The sequence below is a fragment of the Anarhichas minor genome, unplaced genomic scaffold (assembly GCF_050575085.1).
Source record: "Anarhichas minor isolate MPS153535 unplaced genomic scaffold, ASM5057508v1 ptg000011l, whole genome shotgun sequence".
NCBI lineage: Eukaryota > Metazoa > Chordata > Actinopteri > Perciformes > Anarhichadidae > Anarhichas > Anarhichas minor.
In genome coordinates this window covers 8099756-8118077 of record NW_027466457.1, presented here as the reverse complement: position 1 = coordinate 8118077, position 18322 = coordinate 8099756, and the positions used below count along the sequence as shown (strand labels likewise).

Sequence of the window (18322 nt, the reverse complement as noted above, 5' to 3'; positions counted from 1 at the left end):
TAAAAATATAGAAATTTGACCGTTACCTTAACTGATACTGACTTCCTTTATTTGTCTTTTGTTTTATATTGTTCAACATGAATATACTGGGAAATGCATCATTCAATTAAAAGCTTATATGTTTGCACTTAATTTAGGCAGATTAAAGGCTGAAAAGGTTAGTTCTCTCTGTGAACTTCATGTCCCGCTATAAGTTCTGCATACTGATACTGATGAAAATCCAGGATTTAAGATATTGCTCTCTGTTCTGCATCACAGCCATCTGGCTTTGGGTCCCATTTTTCCGAGGTGGAAAAATGAAAGGTATTCAGGCTGAGCTGCTCCTGCCTGCATTCACAAAAGTGCTCAAGGGAGGAGGGTGCAGTGTTTTACTTTTTTAGCAATAATCAAAAGAAGAATGAATATAAAAATACAACTTCAAATCTCCTTTTGGGTAATTTTATGGCTTTTGTTTGTTCTACAAGGTAAGTAGACAGAAGATCTTCTAACATGACTGTGATGAGGACAGACTATTTTAGGTTGTTATATAATGATACTGCATGCACTGATCAATATGCACTAGACAGGTGTCAGTGTATACAGCCACTTACAGTTTCTCTGCATTTCAATTATGTTAGTTAAACTTCAGTATTTTCTTCTTTAGATGCGGCTGCAGGCGGAAGTCCAACTTCTCAAAAAACGGTCTCATCTGTCTCTGATGCAAACCTGATGTTTGAGGTACTTTCTTTATTTTAGAGTTAGTAGATGTCCACTAAATCAAATATTGTGCCACGTTTTACTTGCAGAGTTAGTGATGCTTTTTCATTTTTTCTATCCCGTGTGCAGTTGTTGCTGGGCGGGGTGGAGATCGACGTGGACAACAACATCGTCCTGCTCGACGAGGAGATGGCATCGATGAGGCAGGGGCGGGCTTTTCTGTCTCAGATCAATGATAACTTCCCCAGAAGTCTGAGCTCCATGCTGCACACGGTGACCACACTGGAGGGTCAAAGTCAAAGGACGAGACGGCCACTGACTCAGGATCAGTTTGACAATCTCGTCCTGAGCACGGTGTACTCCGCCCATCAAGCCCGGCACCAGGAGAGAAAAGAGGAACAGACGGCCTGGAGTGAAGTGCTCCTCCAGCTGGCAAATGTCACGGTCTATGAACTACGTGGAAGCCATCTCTTCAGTTATGCATGATACCCAAACTGCCCTTCTGTACGAGATAAAGATGCAATAAATCAATTGCCCTGAATCCTCCTGTAATGTGTATTCATAATAATGCATGTGGTTGAAGATTGGTGAAAAAAAGAAGCCAATGGTGTATGAAACACAATAATCTTTATTATAGAACAGTAGAAAAACACTTTACACGTGAGCTTTTAAGATCCACAGTTCACTTCTTCCTCGTCTGTTTTTGTTTGGTGTACTCTGTCTTGGTCTCCAGTTCTTCCAGAGAAGCCAGTTTCTTCTTGAGCTTTGCATCCACAGCAGGAGCTCTCTTGTCCCTGCTGGAGCGCTGCCGACTCCTCTGCTGGCCTCTCAAGCGGTCCACCGAGGTCGAGGTTTCCTGCTGCGCTCTGCGCTCATCCCCGATCAATGACTTGTCTCTATCCCACACCAGCGCCGTCACACCTGTGAGTAAACATTAAGCAGCTTAAGTGACACACTTTGACCTCTATTCAATGAACTGCTTTGATCAAATCACGCAATCTATCAGAAATGTGCATTTAGAAAAACTCACCCATTCCAGATCCAATCACGTCGCCCATTGGATTGAATTTGTTGATCTGTAAATAAATAGATATCAGTGTTAATAACTAAACTATTCAAGTCAAACAGGTGTTTCCTGTGTTTTAAAGAACACGCTCACAGATTTGATTCCTGGAGCACTGGGATCCTGCAGCTGACACATGAGCTCGGCTGTGTTGGCATCGAAGACGTCGATGGTCCTCTGATCTCCGGGGCAAACCCGGTCATCAGGGTAGCGGCCCGCCACGATGAGGTCATAGAAAGGGTGCCATGTGGCCTACAGACAAATAACAACAGCGTTCACAAAAGGTATCCTAACACTAGATATTGATTCCCCTCAGGATAAGTTACAGAAGGATACATACACATCTAGAGAATAAACAAACCTTGATGGGTGTGAGATGCTGGAAGTGTCTGTGTGGATGTTGGATGATATGCTGAGGCTTCGACCAATCAGGAGACGAGTAGACCCGGATCTGGTCGTACTGATCCGTGGTGAGCAGCTTGGAGCAGTCCAACGGGTTGAAATAGGCTGCGAGGAGACGACAGCACCAGCTTTACAAAACAATCTAGATCTTCTTGTTTACAACCTGCCCATAACAACTGTAGTGCTTGACAACTATATGTATATTAGGAATATTGCACAAATGTTGCAGAATATTCTAAAAAACAAATGTAAAGAAAGAGTTGCTTGCACGAGTTACCCGAGTTGACGGCTTTCTCGTGAGGCATCTCATGGAGGAAGCTCTTCTTGTCTTTGAGGTTTCTCAGGTCCCAGAGTTTCACGGTGTGGTCGACTGAGGCCGTTGCCAACAACCAATCACAGCAGGAGTTGAACTCTGCATGGGTCACTTTGGCTTTGTGCAACTTGTGACTGAAAATCTGCAACATCAAACCAGAACAAAAGGCATTAATAATAAAAATACACACCTTTTAAATTCCTTATACAGTGTCTATTCACATTTTAGGATTAGACAACAAAACTACTTGGTTAGATTTGGTAATAAACACTTCATTGGGGGAATGGACACAAACCTTTTGGCCATCCAAACCCAGGAGTGTAAGCTGTCCCACATTGTCTCCGGTCACAAGCATCTGCCGACTTACAGACACATCCACGCAGCAGTACCAGTAACTGTGAGAAACAGAACAACGTGAGCTCACTGGATGTCACAGATGGAAAAGTAAACAGGGATGAAGCTAAAGATCCCATAGTGCAACACTACATGTATGATGTATTTCTTTATTTGGTGATTCTAAATGTTTCCCTCCTATGGCTAAAAGCACACCCACAAAAACACAACCTAACTAAGAGACGCAGTGTTACAACTGTGTTAAGAGTTGTAACACTGCGTTTCTTAGGTTTTTCTTATTCCATGAGAAGTTGAAATGTTGGAGATGCAAACATTACACTTTAGCACAACAACATTAAGGTCACAGCATCCTTTTGAGCTGAGCATCAGTCTTCTATCGCAGTTTTTTTCTCACCAAACATTGTGGTGATCGTGGCCACAGTCTTGAGTTCTGGACAGAACGGTGGGCGTGCGGCCCTCAAAGCTCTTCATGGTCAACGTGCCCTCACCAGAAGCCACATAGACTCGGGAAAGGTCCGTCGGGCAAAACTTCATCCCTCCGATAAAGTCTCCTGCTCCGCTCTGTGCACAGGAACACAAAGGCAGGCCTATCACAGGGCAGCTATCTGCACCACATACATGTTTAGCATTAAACCAATGAGGGCCACCCGGTAAGAAGACTGATGCTCAGGCCTTATAACTCGCTTTGATTGCAGCTCAGAGAAAACAGACCATGTCTTACTTCAGTATGTCTGTGTTGGCAAACACTGTTAAAGTTGTCCCATTGAAATCTCGAAGTGCTGTCACACCCCGCATAGACGAGGCGAACAGCTGATTGTGATTTAACTTGTTAAACTTCATGTCTGTAAGTGAGTCTCCGACCCCCATCTAGGCAGAAGAACCAATAAAAGGGGTGTTGTCAAGTAAATCTAATTTGCAGTTTGGAAATGAATCACAGCTTCGAGATGTCCTCAAAGTGTTGCATGATTTAAAATGAACGACTCGTAATGTTGGTCACCCAAGTATGCGGTGCAGGAAACTCACCCCTCGAAGAACGACTTTTTTTGTGGGCGCCTCAAAATCCCAGAGATATATGTCGCCGCCCTTGGAGCCCATAGCCAGAGTGGTGGGATGAGTGGGGTGCCACTCCAGACAGGTGATTCTCCGGTTGAAGGGGCTGGTGGCACCGTGGAAATGATAGGACGACAGCGAGCGGACAAAAGGTCCCTGCAGACACTGGAAGAGGAGACAACGGAGCTGAATGAGAAACTGCAAACCTGGCGAGTTAATCTGGTCATGAATATATGTTTCTACTTCAAAGAAAAAGCATGCACACATGTCAATATATTGATATGCATTTGGAGAACCTGTCTCATCTGTGAGTGAAGACTTTGTCCCAGAGTGCTCTTGTAAATGTAGTGCAGGATGCTCCCATACCCTCCTCTCTTCTGAACTCTTGCGGACTTAACCGGAGGACCTGCAAGACCAATCAATCAACTGTCATGACCAGAACTTTTCACTTGCAGTGTGCTGAAGCTGTCAGTTCTGCACACCTTGTTTGGATGTTTCTCCATCTTTTCTGTCCCGTAGTTTTCTGGAGGGTGTAGGGCCAGCACTTTCCCCAGTTCTTTTCTTCAGTTCAGCCTTTGGCTCAGGTGCATCTGCGGACTTCGTCTGACTTGTTTTCATTTTTTCCCCCTTAAAAAAAAGAAGATTCTTATTGCACAACACGGAGGATTTGACTCGACACTTCTAGCAGCCTCAATGGGGTTAAAACAGACTGCCTACCTGTGGTGTTCAGTGTTTAATGGCGCAGTGTAAGAGCAGGAGCTCCTGGTGTTTGCATAACGCAGCAGTGCACGTGAGCTGCACGACAGTGTTTTGTAACGTGTGTGTGGTTACAGCTGGTGGATGGGAGGTGTTTGTTCTTCGCATTTATTGGCGGATTGATATACATATTTTAAGATGCATACCGCCACCTACCGTACTGGAGTATGTAGAGAGGGGATCTAGTTTAACAGTAGTCTGTAGAAATAAAATAAAATAATTTTAAAAACCAAAGCAAAAAATACAATGTAATACTAAACATTCCAGTGTTATAAACTATTACCTAACCTGCTGTTTATTTTTGTCTGCGTGGTTTCTACGTGCTAGTGTCGGTTTATCTGACGACATGTCACATATTTCACATGTCGGTTGTTTCCACTTAAGGCTCGTGAGGCGAAGGCGGAAACACGTGGTCACTTGTTGTGAAATCTGATTGGCTGCTGTCGGCTCGTTTTGAAAAAAAAGTGCTCTGATTAGAGGCGGAGGGAATTTTCAAAATTTGTCGGAACAAGAAGGAGAAAAAAGAAACTCAAGAAGAAGAAGAAGCAGCGAGTAACAATGATCAGACAAGCGTAAGTAGATTTATTTAAAATAACTGCGTTTAAAGTAAAATACCTTCAAGTATGATGCTGAGGATAAATGTCGTGAAACGGTTTAAGTTACGTGTTGTCGACTGAATCCAAACTACCTAACAGTTACCTATCTAGCTGTTAGCTTAGCCGTTACGTTAGCTGGAGGCTAATACGCCGTCTAGCCCGGAGCTTTGTTCACGCTAACGTTGTGCTGTGCTAATGAAATGTGATTATTTTTCAGGAAGGGCAGAACCCCCCGCAGGCCTCCTAAGAAGCCGTCCAGTACCCAGAAAGACCCGGTTGGGGTGAGTGTCACTTAACGTGTGTTTAAGAGTAGCATTCAGTGCGTTTGGGATGTGATGTGTGAACGTTTGGCAAATGTTTGGCTTGTTACTAATGGTTAGTTAAGCCAATACTTTCCCCACCATGCACTCAAGAGTAGTGAACGATTAAACACGTCCACCTCCTGTAACGTGACTTTACTTGTGCTCAGGTGTACTGTCGTGTACGACCTCTGGGTGCGGAGGACGAGGAGTGCTGCATCGAGGTGATCAGCAGCAGCACCATCCAGCTGCACGCTCCTGAAGGCTTTAAAACCAACCGCAATGGAGAGTACAAAGAGGTAATGTATATACTACAAGTAGTTTTGGGAGTACTTTTAAGGGTAATAGAGGTATTATGTCTTTATCCTTTGCAACAAATTTCCCCCTGGAGATGAATAAAGTATCTATCTTTATTTGTCATCCCTTTACACAATGATCATGTGACTGTCTAATTTAATTTAAAAGAATATAGCGGGTGGTAGTCTGCATTTTTCTTTGTATTGTCTGTTTAGCCAAAGCATGATCAATCTTATCCACTGTTGTTTTTAAACACATCAATGTATTTCACCTAAAATGTTCAAAATCTCTTTCACTTCTCAGACACAGTATTCCTTTAAAAAAGTCTTTGGAGTGTCCATATCTCAGATGGAGCTGTTTGAGCATGTGGCCAAACCTCTTGTCGACGACCTCATCCATGGAAAAAATGGTAAACCCACTGGCCAGCTCCAGGAAGAAGCCACGTTCATTTTTCAAATAACAGTTTACCTAAAGCAAACGTCCTGTTTTTTCATACTAAATATCAGTAATTCTGCTGCATTCTCTTCCACTAAATCTCCTCTGTTGTTGCAGGTCTGCTCTTCACGTACGGGGTCACAGGAAGTGGGAAGACGTTCACCATGACTGGCTCTCCAGGCCAGGGTGGACTTCTACCTCGCTCACTGGACATGCTCTTCAACAGCATAGGACCATACCACGCCAAAAGATATGTAAGAGAGTGAACATTAAGAAACGGTGTCTCTTTAACCCACACAATTAAATACACTGTGAAATTGGTACATTTATTTATATAATTTAATTCCTCCTGTCTTTTTTTTCCAGGTTTTAAAGACTGATGACAAAAATGGCATAGAGGTCCAGAATGAAGTCGATGCTCTGCTGGAGCGCCAAAAGCGTGAAAACATGTCTTTTCCAAAAACCCCCTCTTCCAGGTGAGTCTGAGTCCTGTTAAACACCGGTGTTCTGCTTCAGTGTAACCGATGTATAACATGCAAGTCACTGCTTTGATTTCAGACAAAAGCTGGATCCTGAAATCGCTGACATGATTAAGTCAGAGGAGGCTTATAAAACTGATGGCGTGGACGAGGACAGCAGCTACAGCGTCTTCGTCTCCTACATAGAAATCTACAACAACTACATCTACGACCTCCTGGAGGAGAATCAGGAGGATGCAATCAAACCAAAGTGAGTCCAGGAAGTTTAAAGTGAAAGAAACATAATTCAGATATAAACAATCATTTAAAAACTGATTAATCACATCATGATTTAACTTTTCAGAGATATTCAAATGTTACATTTCAAGTGTAGTGGTCTGTACAAGTAGCTGGAAGACAATTATCGTCTTTTCTTTTTGCTAGGTGGAATGGTGGAGGCACACCTGTACGCCAGAACACTGAGTTCATGTATGTGACCAGTGAATCCTCATACGTCATCAGACTAGTAGCCTAATTAAGATGAACTCTCCCTGTTACACAAACATCTACAGTCTAGCTGGGCGACTGTGGCTAAGGGCTGCCTTTCAATCAGAGGGTCGACTGTTCAATCCCCGGCTCCGGCTCTGCTAGTCGCATGTCGATGTGTCCTTGAGCAAGACACTTAACCCCAAAATTGCTCCCGTAGTTGTGCCTATGGTGTAGAAATGTGATAGACTCTGAATTGTAAGTCGCTTTGGATAAAAGCGTCTGCTAAATGACTGTAATCTAATCTAATCTAGTTTGTAAATAGAAGCTCATCAACACTGGAGACATTTTCAAACTTGAGATGGAAACTTCTTGTACTATAAATCAGATCTAATTGTCAGGACATCTAAGAAGTTACCCAGAAGTAAGGCTGCGTTTTAGGGCCGATACCCTTTTTTCTTATGGATCTACAAAATGCACCAATCGAGCCAAATATTCTCTACATCCAGCACAGGGAGCATTTGCTGTAAACGGAACATTTTAAAGTTTTGGACTGGAGAGAACAGGCTGCTTGAAGATGTCACCGTGGACTTTTTTTTTCATTTTATACATCCAACGACTCAACTACAAAATAATGGGATCAATAATGAAAATCATCAATTGCAGCCCTGAAACCAAAGTTCTAAAATGTTAAAACGCATGCAGCTGTACAAGGACTTTGCCTGATAAAATATTGGCAACTTTGCAAAATTCCAATTTAAATCAAATGGTCTGCAAGGATTCAATGCCAGATTGTCCACAGACAAATGAGGGTCAGTAGCCAAACAATATGGATGTTTGCAACTCAGCCCTACCCAAAAGTTGATTGCAGGCTGCTCCAGGTGACGTCTCCAGTGTTGAGTGTTCATTTAGGCCTAAAAATCATTGCACCCCCCCCCCCCCCCAGCTGCTTGTAGTCTTAGGTTCAAAGTTCCTGAATGTAAACCTGCTGTCTGTTGCTTTGTATGGCGCTTCATGATTGTCATCGCTTATTTATTTTTCGTGGCTGCAATCAAGCAACATTAGAGAGAGCCCCCCCCCCCCCCAGATGTTTGATACTCCACATCTGTTGCATGAAAAATGAAATTCCATGTTGTCAGTGAGTAACACGTTTCTGCTCTCAACGTAGACCACCTCAATCCAAACTCCTCAGAGAGGACCAGAATCACAACATGTACGTGGCCGGTTGTATGGAAGTCGAAGTGAAGTCTGCTGAGGAGGCGTTTCAAGTGTTCTGGAGAGGTAAGCGGTTGTAAGAGCTGCGTTTTAGAAGTCAAAAGAGTCTCATTTAAGGAAATGAATAAAAGAAGAGTAAGGGGAAAAGATTGCATTGATGATAGTAGATGTGACTGACCTGGCATTGCTGGCCTCCGGGTCGGCTCTGGCCAGGAAATGACCTCAGTTAATCTTCTCTCTGAGCTGGTCACGTACCAACAAATAGTTTAAGAGCAGTTCAAATTACATGTGAAGACGCTACCTGTGAATAAACGTGCTTTGATAAGTTATATTCTGATGCTCCAGGTCAGAAGAAGAGGAAGGTTGCGAACACTCGCCTGAACAGAGAGTCCAGTCGCTCCCACAGTGTGCTCATCGTTAAACTGGCTCAGGCGCCTCTCGACGCAGATGGCGACAACATTCTCCAGGTCAGTTGAACCTAAACCAAAATGTCTGCTCCCAGATTTCTGTTTTGGATGAATTATGAGCACTGTTTTTGAGTATTTTTTCTGATCGTGTTTGTCAGGATAAGAACCAGGTGACTGTTAGTCAGCTGTGCCTGGTGGACTTGGCAGGAAGTGAGCGCACCGGTAGGACGGGGGCAGAAGGCACACGTATACGAGAAGCAGGTCTGTTACGAAAACATCAAACTGAAGTTTTCTTTGTAGCTGAGGTTGCGTGAGATTAAATGACGTTCTTACCTCGCAGGTAACATTAATCAGTCTCTGCTCAATCTGCGAACGTGCATTGAGATACTTCGAGAGAACCAGATGTGTGGCACAAACCGGGTATGAGTCACCAGAACGGACGTGAATTCATTCCATTAACTGATGAACCATGTAGGTGATGCCAGTTTTCTCTCACAGATGGTCCCCTACAGAGACTCTAAAGTAACCCATCTGTTCAAGAACTACTTTGACGGAGAGGGAAAAGTCAAAATGGTCGTCTGTGTCAATCCCAAAGCCGACGACTACGAGGAAACCTTGGTACGTTCGCGCTGCACCTTCACTGCGTCCCTCTTGTTTGAATGAACATGTGAGTTGACTCACAAACCACGTGCTCCGTTTGTCCAGCTGGTGATGCGGTTTGCAGAGATGACCCAGGAGGTGGAAGTGGCTCGGCCGGTGGACCGGCCCATCTGTGGCTTCACCCCGGGCCGCCGCCAGAGAAACCAGGCCTTCAAAGAGGAACTGTCTCGCAAGCTGGACGAGCGCGGTGGTCCGATAGACAGAGGTAAGCTACGCACTGCACAAGCTAAACCTGCACAATAACTGTATGCAGTTAATGATTAATCTTTCATTGAATGTCATGTTGGAACAAATGTAAGACGAGCCTGATTTAAATCATATTTGGAATAGAAAAGAGGAGTTGTGTTAATCCTCTTTCTTTTAGACATGCACCGTGTCATAAACCACCTGGTGCACAGCCTCCCTTCTCTACCGTCCTGTGAGCTGACCGACCCCCACGATGACATCACCCTGCCCAGGCTGATCGAAGCTCTGCAGAACAGACACAGGACCAGGCAGCTGATGGTGGACGAATACAACAACGCAGGTGCCTGCTGACATCCTAGCTCGACCCTCACCTCTCAGCTTTGCTTGTTCAGGTTACTTGCAACGTTTTCCTAACTCTGCTCTCATGTTCTCTCAGCCAACAGGATGAAGTCCATGCTTCAGGAAGTGGACAGCATTCAAATTTCCAAAGACGATTTGATTCATGAACAAAACGGCAAACTGGTGGACAAGGACAAAATCATCCAGAACAACAAGGCAGAGATCGAACGCTTGGAGAAAAAGACCAGAATGCAGGATCACAAGGTGACACACGGAAACATGCAGACTTCCAGAGATTGCTGGTTTGTTTAGTAGATGTGTTGCTCAGTTTCTTAAACGTCTGTTCCAGATTGACATCCTGCAGAAAACGACTAAAATTTACGAGGACGACAAGCGCTCTATGAAGTATGAACTGGAAACCAGAGACCAGAGGCTGCAGAGGGAGCAGACGGACAAGCGGCGCATGGAGCAGCGAATGCACGGCGTGGTCACAGACACCCAGCACAAGTGGGAGAAAGAATGTGTGAGTTGCTCCTCTAATAACACACAGACTGATAGATTAGGTAGCCTTGCATGTGCTATAGTCTGTTACAGTAGCATGTCGTAGATTACTTTGTATACAGTCTGTGGTGTTGAACTTTAACTCTTGCTGCAGGACCGACGCGTTAATGCGATGCAGCTGGAGATGCAAAACAAGCTTTGGGTGAAAGACGAGAAGCTGAAGCAGCTCAAGGCCATCGTGACGGAGAGCAAGACTCCAGGTCGCCCCGATCCTCCACCTCGTCAGACGCAGCCTCAGCGGCCTTCCAGAGAGGACCGCCTCCCTGCAAAGAGATCCGCCTCGCCCTCACCCGTCCCTGTATGTCACGTCCACGATGCACATCTAGAGCTCCCGCCTAGCTCCTGATTGATTTATCTGTTTTCCTCACCGGACTAACATTACTAATCCCATTGTGTTGGCAGTAGATGCAGCAACATAAACACCTGTGTGTTATAAAGTACAGTGCAAGTATACAGTACAGTGCATTAGTCCTGCAGCAGGTAACTCATTTGACAGTTTTGATTCAGTTATCTGGTAATTGTTGATGTTGAGTTGCATTGTAACCGGTGCTGCAACTAACAATCATTTTCATTATTGAATATTCCATGGATCATTTTTCAATTACTCAAATGTTTAGTCTCAGAAGATGGTGAAACATGTCTTTCAATCTTCACACATTTACAAAGATATTAAACATAGAAAATGGCAACAACTTTATTATTTATAAAGGCAAAAATGTCAATTAATTAAGTGATGGTTTCAGCTCTACATTGGGATATATTCAGGGGCGTTATTATTTAGTAACTACATTTACATACAGTAGACATGCAACCGACTCTCTGTGGATTAATCCGCCGGTTATTTCTCATTTGGTCTGTGCAATATCAAACTATTAAAAAAATCTCAATATATCCTTCAGCCCAAACCTCAAAGTACTCTATTAAATATAATGTATGACAAAATAAAGCAACATATTTTACCATTCCACAAGCTGGAACCATCACGTTTAACATCTTTGCTCTTACAATAACCCAAATGATGAATTGATTAAAATGACAAACCGTCAAACGACTAAATGTTGCAGCTTTAAAATAGACAACATTCCACCTGTAACATTTCATTCCTCTGTGATATCTTTGTACTAACTATCTAACCGTGCATGCATGTAACTGCAGTCTGTCCGCTCTGCTTCCCAGTGCCCTGTTGCTTCTCCCCGTGTCAGGCCAGGGCCAGTCAGTGTCACTAGAGTTGAGGAGGTTGAGATGAACCCAAGGCCCGCCTGCCCCGCCCCCAGCACCAGTAGCTCTGTGTCTGTGTCGAACTGCGTGTCTGCATGGGAGCAGCAGGGAGACCAGGACAGCAGGCAGGGCTACCGGTCCCCTAGCACGCCCACGAGAACCCAGTCCTCAGCCTGCCGGAGCAGCAGGAGGAGAGCTGCTCTGTTTCGGGTTCGAGAGGAGGAAGAGGCCAACTCCCCTACCTTTGATCTAGACCTAAGTGAGAGGAGCTACAGGGTCAGTGAGTTAGCTACAGGAAGCAGCTTGAGGTTTTCTAGTGTCTCTGATCAGACTGTAGGTGTCCCCCTCCTCAGGCAGAATATTTGACAGTTTACCCCAAATTTGAGTTCCTACAACTGAAGTCATCTCCAGCCATTTACCAGTCTCATGATGGGTATCTTTGTCAGAGTGAGATCCTACTTGTATGTATGTTCTAATTTCTTCTTTTTCAACTGCCTCCACGCTCTGTAGACGATGACGCCGGTGCGGCCGCTGCACCGTCGCTCTCGCTCCGCTGGCGGTGAGAGGTGGGTTGACCACAAGCCTTTGTCCAGCTTGGACTTGGGTACAGTTTTGCAGCCCGTCATCCCCAACGCCATCCAGGTGTCTACACCGAGTGAGAAGGCCCTGTCCAAGTGTGACCGATACGTGTTGACACACCAGGAGGTCGCCTCTGATGGCGAGATACAGACCAAACTCATTAAGGTAAGTACGCCGCAGATTTAGATCAATGAAGTGAAACCAAATAGCGGATTATCGGTCTGCTAGCATGTTCATGTTGGCTGGTTTTCTTTTTTGGAGAGGCTGTTAGAAAAACATCTTGGGAGCAGTTCGTTTTTTTTCACGTGTATGTTTCACATTCATCAAAAGAATGCCAATTTGTAAACGGCAAAGTCTGCTGCATATTCTAAAACGTGTTCAGGGCCGAGTGTCTACTGGAGGGTCTTGCAGTGGATACACGTTGAAAAAGAAACCTCAGCTTGTACCTTAATCTCAGGGAGTTTTTTTGTCCATAAAACACACTCTGTGGGTACACATCCATGTCCTTTTTGTAACATTGGTTATAAATTAGTGAGATGTCATTTCAAAAATCTGTTTTCTTTTTCCAACCAAGAGGCCTCGTACGCGGTAAATGTTCTCTAAATAGCAGGTCATGTTCTTTGACATAAATCAGGAACTACTTGTCGTCCCACATGTCGAGGCCCATGCGGCTCAAAGCTGCTTTCATTTTGGTTGACGGGCACATTTCAGGCCACAGAGAGCCGATACTGATGCTTTGGTTAATTCATTGAAATAGAGCACCACATCGATTATAACTGGTGTCGGGTGCCTTTAGGAAAGCAGGATATTGAGATGTTATGCCTTTTCTGTGCCAGTTTTAGAATGCTGCATATTGAATGTTGGGGATAAAACGGTGGTGATCAACAATGTATAACTGTTTTAAAATATGAAAACCATGTGCGGCACTTGTTGACTCACTTTGTTTCATACAAATATCTATTACGTCATACTTCTTCACTTTACAGGGTGAGGTGATGAAAACGAGAGGAGGAGGACAGGCCGTCCAGTTCACCGACATCGAGACCCTGAAACAGGAGCTCACCACAGTCCCAAGGTAGCAGCCGGTCAGGAGCGGCACATCAGTCGGGTGTTTATGACGATGTTTAAACATTTTCTCTCTGTCACATTACTGAAGGCGTAAAAGAAAATCATCAGAAGGTGCATCTGCCAGTGGAGACGGAACAGATGGTGCTTGGACTGATGTGGAGACGAGGGTAGGATGATTATATTGATTAGTCTCCAATAAACTGGTTTAGAAATCCTGTAATGAACCTACTGCTGCATGTGTATAGAGGCAAGCTGGAAACCCTAAAACAGATCTGAACACGTCTCTTCTTCTTCAAATATTTTTTATGATCAGACGATTTGCCATAATTAACATACTTTAGAGATAAATTGGACTCTAAATATAATACCCTCCAACTACAGATTTAAAAAAGTAAAGTCAAATCAATGCAACTCTGACACAGAGCTGAAGATAGTTTGGCTTTATGGGAGGACTCCTGTGTTGGGTTACAGTGGAGACATAATGCACCACAGGTCACTTCTTCACTCTTCACATTGCACCCCCACTGCAGGCAGAGACAGACGTTTGATGAAGAAGCCGATGCTTCAGAGTACATTTGGGTCCTAATGTGTCTTTTGTTGGCAGTGTTCTGTTGCTGTGGAGATGAGGGCCGGATCAAACATGGGTCCTGGCTTTGAGCATCACGGGATCACCAAGTAAGCTGTCCGTAGATCACACCTGAAAATAACATTAGCTTTGCAATACACAGTACACTATTTGACTTATTTCTTCTTCTTTTAAAGGCGCAGGAAACCTTGAAAGCAGCCGACAGCTGCTCAAGTGATGCCTCACCTCTCACCTGGCTGTTGTGCAATAGTCTGAACTTTTTATATTTAGCTCTAGTGATAATATTTATACATTTTCCACGCTTTTATATATTCAGACGTGTATATACATGGGTCACCAAAGCTGTTTTGTAAAAAAATATTTTATGTTGTATTTGAACCAATGGATAAAGAGTACTCTGATTCAGTCAAGGATGCTGGCAACTGAAAGTCTGCTTGCACATTTGTGTGTAACATAAGTCACATTTGTTTCTTGTGAAGCTGCCACAATATTGATTTCCATCTGCTCCATACTGTTTGGTTCTTGATGGATGAATTATATTGAGCTTACAATAATCCAGTTATTTTTTTGATTCCCTTCTTTATATAGTTGGGTTCTCTCCTTCCTTCACTGTACACTCGGGAATAAAGTTCCTCTGAAGCGAATAAAGTTCCTCGGAAGCAACAGTTTGTCGTGTTTACACAGTAAAAACAATGCAAATGTGACAGTTTGGTGCATCATGCTCCGGGCAATTAGTGCCAGGTTCATTTCCAGACACTAGATGGCGATGCAGGACAGCAGTACACTATGCTGTGTGTTGACCACCGCAGTGATACTGGAGGCACATGATGCCTGACTCATGCACCGCACTATTCCGTAAGCATGTTAACGGTTTGACAAGAAATGCTGACTTAATGAATGTTGGTGAGGAGAAGCACAGAGTTTAAGTGTCTGTGAAAAGTAATGGCAGCTTTGCAGTTCCACAGGTCAATTCTGTGCTGCTGTAAAACAGATTAGCAGTCAGCAGAACTGTTGATGGGCAAATAAGCAGCGACTGCCCGCTTATTTTAAAACCATGCTTGAAAAGAGATTTAACGTCCCATTAGAGCGCTGGGCGGTACTCTGCCAGCAGTGTGGCAATATTCTCTGTCATATAAACAGTCTGCTTTCCATTACTTTGCAGAAATTGCTTTCTTGTGCTCATGCTTGATTAGATGTGCAATGTGTTAAACAAGACACGTATATAAATCCACATTAAAGGACTCTGGTTGGCTGCCTTTAGGTGAAGTCAGCTGACTGTAGTCTGCAAACGAAGGGACCAGCGCCAGTATTAACATCCTCTTAAGTTAAAGTAGCAGTACCACACCATAAAACTACTATGCAAGTAAAAGTATTCATTAGGTTAAGAACTAGCCTCTGTTAAATTAGATTAGCAGCATTATATTTAATTTTTTACTACTTTATAATTTAATCATCACAATGAATCACACTCCATATACCATCATATGTTATGTAAAGTTGTGATCTTTAAACTAACTGGTAAATACTGAAATAAATGTAGCAGAGTAAAACGTACAATATTTCCCTCTGAGACATGAAGTAGCCTAGAATGGAAGTACTCAAGTAAAGTACAAGTACCTCCATTTTTTGTTTTATTGGAGTAAATGTACTTCATTACTTTCCACCACTTTGTATTTTTGCTGTTTTGGGCTATAATAAAGAAGCAGAGTTAACTAATGTATTGCCTGAATAACTATCTACAACAAACCATTCTAAGCGGACAGAAGTGTGAGAAAACCCTGAACTTCAAAACTCCCACGTGTTAAAATGTCAGCGTCCAGTTTCCCCATCTCTTCACAACTGAGCATCACCAGTGTAATGGCCGGCTGAAGCTAGCGGCACAGTCATCCAGGCTTTGAGTAGACAGTTGAAATCTCACCAACTACCAGTCTGGCTGGGTTTCAATTGGAAAGCACTGGAGAGTGACTAACATGGAGCCTCTTGGAGAGGGTCAAGAGCCCAGAGCAACCAGTGGCCATTAAATTCACTCCTATGAGATATTGAGTGCTCTGCTTTTTGACCATGGCTCTGTGTGGTGTGCTGCACCACACTGTTATCCTCGGCTCCTCACTGCAAGCCCTCCAACAACAAGTGGCACGAACATTATAAAGATGTTATTATGAAACTCCCGTTGAGCCCCTGATCAACATCACCAGTTTCAAAAGAGACACTTGAGGAAAATAAATGAAAACTGCACACAAAGGCCTCCAATCAGCATGAAGCAAGTCCTAAAGACAACGCCGTTCATCCAACTGCATGGTAAGAATGCGTCATTCTGCATTTCAGAGCTTCAGGCTTATAATTACGCATTACGCTTATCAATGTTATTAAACTTGCTGGAGCGGATTCTGATGTTCTACTTGAATACACAGTCAATTAGACCATCTCGGATTTTAAAAGAGCAAGCCTAATTGCAATGTTTTATTGACTCTTTGCTTGAACGACTCTGATAAAGAGGCCTTAAGCTGCCTTTTGCTACTGATCCATGATGTCGATGAGGGCCGCTCATAATTAAAATAACGCTGTCCACTGTTTTACCTGTCACATCATTATTTATCTTAGTCACTGATAGCTCAAAAGCTGGCCCTTTTATAGAATTTAAACCTGCAGAAACCTGTTTTGTGGCCACGCTGTTGCACAAAACATGCTGTTAACAGTGACGTAGGCCTGTACGTTCGTCACTATGAGGGGGACACGTTTCACAGCACGCAGTCATTTGATCTATTAATATAAAATATTGATTGATTCTATTTTGTTTTGCTATATTTGACTTGAGCGGCAGGTTTATGACCTCGTTCTGCTCCCACGATTAACACGCTGTGCTGATTCCGCCTGTGAAACGTGGGCAGGAGTTTAAATAGGTGTGATGAAAGTGTAACCCTACCCAGTAGCACTCTAAACCTGGCTGTACGGAGCATTCAAAGAATGATGCCATGTTTCATTTGCTTCCAAAGCTGTATCATAACAACCGAATGCTTGCTGATTTGAAGGGCATGTCGAAGCAAGTACCTAAAATCACAGCCACAGCTGTCCTGTAAACCAGAACCCATTACAAAAAGGCTTTCTACCTTCTTTTAGTGGAGAGGATAACAATTCCCTGACAATGAAAGCCAATTAGTGGGAAACCCGAGTAAATACTGCATGAGAGCAGAGCTTTGCAAACCAAAGCTCCAAGCGGGTCTGCACACTACGTCTTCATATGTCAAGGCCGTGGCTGCCTGCCAGCTAAATGTGTCGGGCCAGAAAGATATGCGAATGCAGATGAGTGTTGACAGCCAGTCAATTGTCATTCAGCCCATCTCCCAGCCTCTCGGGACTCATCTGGCTCTCTTTTTCTCTCTCTTTCTCTTTTTTCCCGCTGGTCTCCTCTTCACTGCTCGCTCACCTCACGCTCCTCTGCCTTAATGCATACTAAAAGGCACAGTGGAGGCATGAGGCACCGTGTTCAGTGTTAATAAAAAGGTGAAAGCTCCCACGCTCTCTTTTCTGCTGGTGCGGCTGTGACGAGCAGATGGGTCAAAGAGTCACAAACTCGCAGAGACTCCCGGAGGTAGAGTTTGTTTTTGCAGCTGTTTAGAAGCACATTGGATGAGAATTGCTCTGACCCTTAAGCGCATGCGGTTAGTGGTTCAGAACACCTCATCCCATCTGCTCCACCTCCACCTGCTTTTTTTAGTCCGATGTGTCACTTAGCTTCTCCACTCGCACTCTGTGAGACAGTCTGCAACTAGCTGATCTGATTTCTTACTGCATGCTGTTGATGTTTTTTTTCCAAAGATGATTTAAACAGATGTTGAGCCTGTCACTGTCAATTTCATTTCCTGACATTATCATCCTGATTTCCAGTTGTCCTCGTGCTTGTTGTTGTGGTTACACATCAACATTGAGAGCGTTGACCTCTGACAAACGTAATTCAAGACGTGACTGGTGTCTTATTGAAAATATTGGAAGCCATTGTTGTGCAGGCTCATTATAGGCAAATTGGGCTGAATAGTTTTTTCCCTCCCTGTCTTTGTTCTTCGCAGCCGACTAAGTGCTTGCAGCTGTCAGTTGAGTGTATTCTCTTTGCCAAGTTTATGTGGCTTGGCTGCACTTTTAGCTGGCTGTGTCCTGACTGTGGTGACAGTATGCCATGACTGATTTCCATTGACTCACTTTCATTGTAACCACAATGTGTCACAGAGAAATTCAACTGCTGCTTTTTTTTTTTTTTTTTTAAAACAAGTGGTTGATCTCATCTAGTTAACGCTGTGGCGTAA

General features: G+C 43.8%; 3 protein-coding genes and 1 non-coding gene across 4 annotated transcripts; 3 read left to right on the top strand and 1 right to left on the bottom strand.

The window, feature by feature from the left end:
- Nucleotides 1–388: 388 nt before the first annotated feature.
- On the top strand, nt 389–1182 carry LOC142947854 (protein FAM180B). Its single transcript, XM_076089725.1, has 3 exons — nt 389–464; nt 644–717; nt 826–1182. Exons 1-3 carry the CDS (start codon nt 398–400, stop codon nt 1180–1182), a joined length of 498 nt encoding a protein of 165 aa, XP_075945840.1. The 5' UTR covers nt 389–397.
- Nucleotides 1183–1306: 124 nt separating this feature from the next.
- Nucleotides 1307–4710, bottom strand: ddb2 (damage-specific DNA binding protein 2). Its single transcript, XM_076089922.1, has 11 exons — nt 4596–4710; nt 4361–4505; nt 4175–4284; nt 3852–4043; nt 3223–3389; nt 2770–2869; nt 2439–2616; nt 2121–2266; nt 1856–2011; nt 1727–1772; nt 1307–1617 (listed from the first exon to the last, which is right to left on the bottom strand). Exons 2-11 carry the CDS (start codon nt 4494–4496, stop codon nt 1379–1381), a joined length of 1470 nt encoding a protein of 489 aa, XP_075946037.1. The 5' UTR covers nt 4497–4505; nt 4596–4710; the 3' UTR covers nt 1307–1378.
- Nucleotides 4711–5151: 441 nt separating this feature from the next.
- Nucleotides 5152–14681, top strand: kif23 (kinesin family member 23). Its single transcript, XM_076089921.1, has 23 exons — nt 5152–5206; nt 5448–5511; nt 5700–5828; nt 6130–6235; nt 6379–6515; nt 6628–6737; nt 6820–6990; nt 8374–8486; nt 8766–8887; nt 8986–9088; nt 9168–9247; nt 9326–9445; nt 9533–9692; nt 9852–10013; nt 10110–10276; nt 10362–10535; nt 10668–10871; nt 11750–12067; nt 12302–12535; nt 13357–13445; nt 13527–13605; nt 14043–14113; nt 14201–14681. The coding sequence occupies exons 1-23, from the start codon at nt 5193–5195 to the stop codon at nt 14214–14216; spliced, it is 2943 nt and encodes a 980-aa protein (XP_075946036.1). The 5' UTR covers nt 5152–5192; the 3' UTR covers nt 14217–14681.
- On the top strand, nt 8570–8666 carry LOC142948168 (Z30 small nucleolar RNA). Its single transcript, XR_012953452.1, has one exon. It is a non-coding gene; the product is annotated as a Z30 small nucleolar RNA (small nucleolar RNA).
- Nucleotides 14682–18322: the final 3641 nt, after the last annotated feature.

Bases quoted from the DNA above. Each gene is read 5' to 3' on its own strand.
- kif23 (XM_076089921.1), top strand. The intron at 6,236-6,378 runs GTAAACCCACTG...CTGTTGTTGCAG, and splicing joins CCTCATCCATGGAAAAAATG to GTCTGCTCTTCACGTACGGG. The intron at 6,991-8,373 runs GTGAGTCCAGGA...CTCTCAACGTAG, and splicing joins GAGGATGCAATCAAACCAAA to ACCACCTCAATCCAAACTCC.
- ddb2 (XM_076089922.1), bottom strand. From the start codon at position 4,496: ATGAAAACAAGTCAGACGAAGTCCGCAGATGCACCTGAGCCAAAGGCT. The intron at 2,012-2,120 runs GTTTGTTTATTC...ATTTGTCTGTAG, and splicing joins AGCATCTCACACCCATCAAG to GCCACATGGCACCCTTTCTA. The intron at 1,618-1,726 runs GTGAGTTTTTCT...GTTTACTCACAG, and splicing joins CGTGATTGGATCTGGAATGG to GTGTGACGGCGCTGGTGTGG.
- LOC142947854 (XM_076089725.1), top strand. From the start codon at position 398: ATGAATATAAAAATACAACTTCAAATCTCCTTTTGGGTAATTTTATGG. The intron at 465-643 runs GTAAGTAGACAG...TTTCTTCTTTAG, and splicing joins GCTTTTGTTTGTTCTACAAG to ATGCGGCTGCAGGCGGAAGT. The intron at 718-825 runs GTACTTTCTTTA...TCCCGTGTGCAG, and splicing joins ATGCAAACCTGATGTTTGAG to TTGTTGCTGGGCGGGGTGGA.